The following is a 2,652-nucleotide window of genomic DNA, read 5'->3' as shown; positions in this document are numbered from 1 at the left end:
GCTGCACATCTGAATGCACAGCTGCACTGCTGCACTGTTGCACAGCTGCACTGCTGCACAGCTGCACATCGGAATGCACAGCTGCACACCTGGACGCACAGCTTCACACCTGAATGCACAGCTGCACACCCGCAGCTATTTTCTCTCTGTGCTAATCCTCTGTCCTCTGCTCCTTTTCAAAGGCACATTACAAAACAAAACAACATTTCTATTCTAATTTAGAGTTCATCAGAAATGCCAGGCTGTTCTCAACTCACAGCGGTTGGCTGGAACATTCTATTGAAGACAATTTCAACCATTCCAGGATTGAACAGAAAAAAACAGGTCTTTAAAAGAAACTCAAAACGTGGATTCTATGCTGAATAATATGAATGTAACTTTGTAAGCTGGAATTTTTTTTTTTTAAATGTAAAGTAATCAAGATTTGTATTCCCTTCACAAGAAAAGCAAACTAACATTTAATACTAATTAGGGCCATATCCTCTTAAACATGTTCCAAATAGAACTCCTGCCTAGGAGATGACTTTTAATGAGCAAAGAAATTTGTTTGGGGATGACTGAAAGAAATGTAATCTAATTAATTTATTTAACCCAAATAATTTGCAAAGAATGTTGAAGTTGTACTCTGTACTCTGAGAATCAGAGAATTACATCACTTTTCATCCTGCAGTCACATGACCTTGGTGTGGAACAGAGAGCTCAAATATAAAGTGCAACTCTCAGAGAACTCTGCAGAGCAGCTCTGCCCTCATGGAAACGTCCTGTTCAGGTGGAGTGTGCACCGGTTAGTTTTTTATTAAGACACAACTGTTTTTTTTGTGTGTGTGTGACCAATAACCAACTGCTGTAAAAGTCATTTGAATTTCAATATTATTCACCATGTCAAGCAGTTCTGCCATGAATGTGACTAGCTCCTTGCTCGATGAAGGATTAATGAGGGTAATTATACTTTCCACTCTCTCTACCGTTCCTGCCTGTGTTTTTCTTGTCATAAATGGCATCATGTTGTTCACTTTAAGGAGTAAACCGGTGTTTCGGGAAACCTGCCGCTTTGTTCTCCTCTTTAACCTCCTTCTTGCAGACACTCTTCAGCTGGCACAGAGTCAGCTTCATCTTTTGTTCTCTGCTTGCAGAGTTCAACTTGCATATTCTCTATGTATTGCACTCAACATGATTGTTAATCTCACCACTGGGATTTCTCCTCTCACTCTGGTGTTGATGCCTTTGGAGCGGTACGTGGCTGTGTGTTACCCACTGAGGCACGCTTCCATCATCACGATCAGAAACACGGCAGCTGCAGTTATTGCAGTCTGGGCCGTCAGTTCACTCAACAATCTGACTCGAGTTCTGATGTTTTTGAAGTTTCCTTTTGAAAAGATCAAGCCGACTGATGTCTGTGCTAATGTCTCTGTTATGCTCGCACCTTTGACAGCAGACTACGACAGAGCGTACACTTGTGTGGTGTTTGTATCTGCAGGTGTGGCCGTCACTTCCTCCTACGTGGGGGTTATAGTAGCTGCCAGGTCGGCCTCCACAGACAAAGCTTTAGCTCGTAAAGCTCAGCACACTCTGCTACTGCATCTGGTTCAGCTGGGACTCAGTCTGTCTTCCACCATCAACAACCCTGTCATCGTTGCCCTGTCTAAACTTTTAACCAGGATGGCATTTTTATGGATTCAGGGTATTTTCTATATATTTTTCATAATATTTCCCAGATGTATGACCTCCCTAATTTATGGTCTAAGAGATCAGACCATCAGACCTGTTCTCATGTACCATCTGAGCTGCCACTTTAAAGTCAGTGTTGGCGGTTTAAAGAAATAAACTTTGTTTGCGAGCTGTTGATGTGTGCAGTGTCTGAAAATTAATCATAAATTATGTACAAAATTCTTTGGCAATAAAGAACTAATTTAGTTCTGTCGTCATTGTTTTTAACTGTAAGAAGGGCCACATACTTTGAATAAGTACTGAAATTATAATTGACGACTCCTGACATTCACTCCAGAAATCTTCAGACTTAGGTTTTCCCACTTTCAACTTTTAATTGAATTGGTCTCTTGTGTTTTGGGCACTTTCCACAAAATGCAAGTCATTCATTGAATACTAACCACACAAAAAAGAGGCATTGCTTAAATCTAACAGTTTATCGTCTTTAAAAAATAAAGGGCAGTTTTATTTTTTAGTACTTTTCTGGGTAGGTAACAGACTTATGTTATGAAAGAGTAAACTCTTTAAATCTACTAGAAAACTTTTACATTTGCTCTTTTTGGTTATTGATTTAGTTCGCCTTACTCTCAACCCTGGTTAGCCAGGGGTTTGGGTACTCGTAAAACACACTTTAAATGATGTATGAAGTTTCCACATCTGAAAAAGAAAATAAAAAATAGCATAAATTGATACACAGCCACTGACTTTTTTCATATAATGAACAGGAGTGGGGGGGTTTATTTAAAAAGCACATTACCATAGCTAAATAATGCAATTAAAATTAAATTCTGAAGGTTTGTTTTCTAATATGGAAGAAAAAAACACATCTTATTCTAAAAAAGAATTTCAGCTTCAAACAATTAGTGTAGGATAGAAATTAGATTTTAAATGCAAAAGGTCACCCATAAACTAATTTTAAAAGTACCAAGCTCCACTGATCCTACC

General features: G+C 38.9%; 1 protein-coding gene across 1 annotated transcript; it reads left to right on the top strand.

Moving 5' to 3' along the window:
• Positions 1-703: 703 nt before the first annotated feature.
• Positions 704-2,352, top strand: LOC105357980 (odorant receptor 131-2-like). Its single transcript, XM_023962798.2, has one exon. The coding sequence runs from the start codon at positions 880-882 to the stop codon at positions 1,822-1,824; it is 945 nt and encodes a 314-aa protein (XP_023818566.1). The 5' UTR covers positions 704-879; the 3' UTR covers positions 1,825-2,352.
• The last annotated feature ends 300 nt before the right edge of the window (positions 2,353-2,652 follow it).

Source organism: Oryzias latipes, chromosome 14 (assembly GCF_053564925.1).
Source record: "Oryzias latipes strain Hd-rR chromosome 14, Olatipes_Hd-rR_3.1".
Lineage (NCBI taxonomy): Eukaryota > Metazoa > Chordata > Actinopteri > Beloniformes > Adrianichthyidae > Oryzias > Oryzias latipes.
The sequence above is the reverse complement of the archived record's forward strand: the minus strand, read 5'-3'. Positions and strand labels throughout refer to the sequence as shown.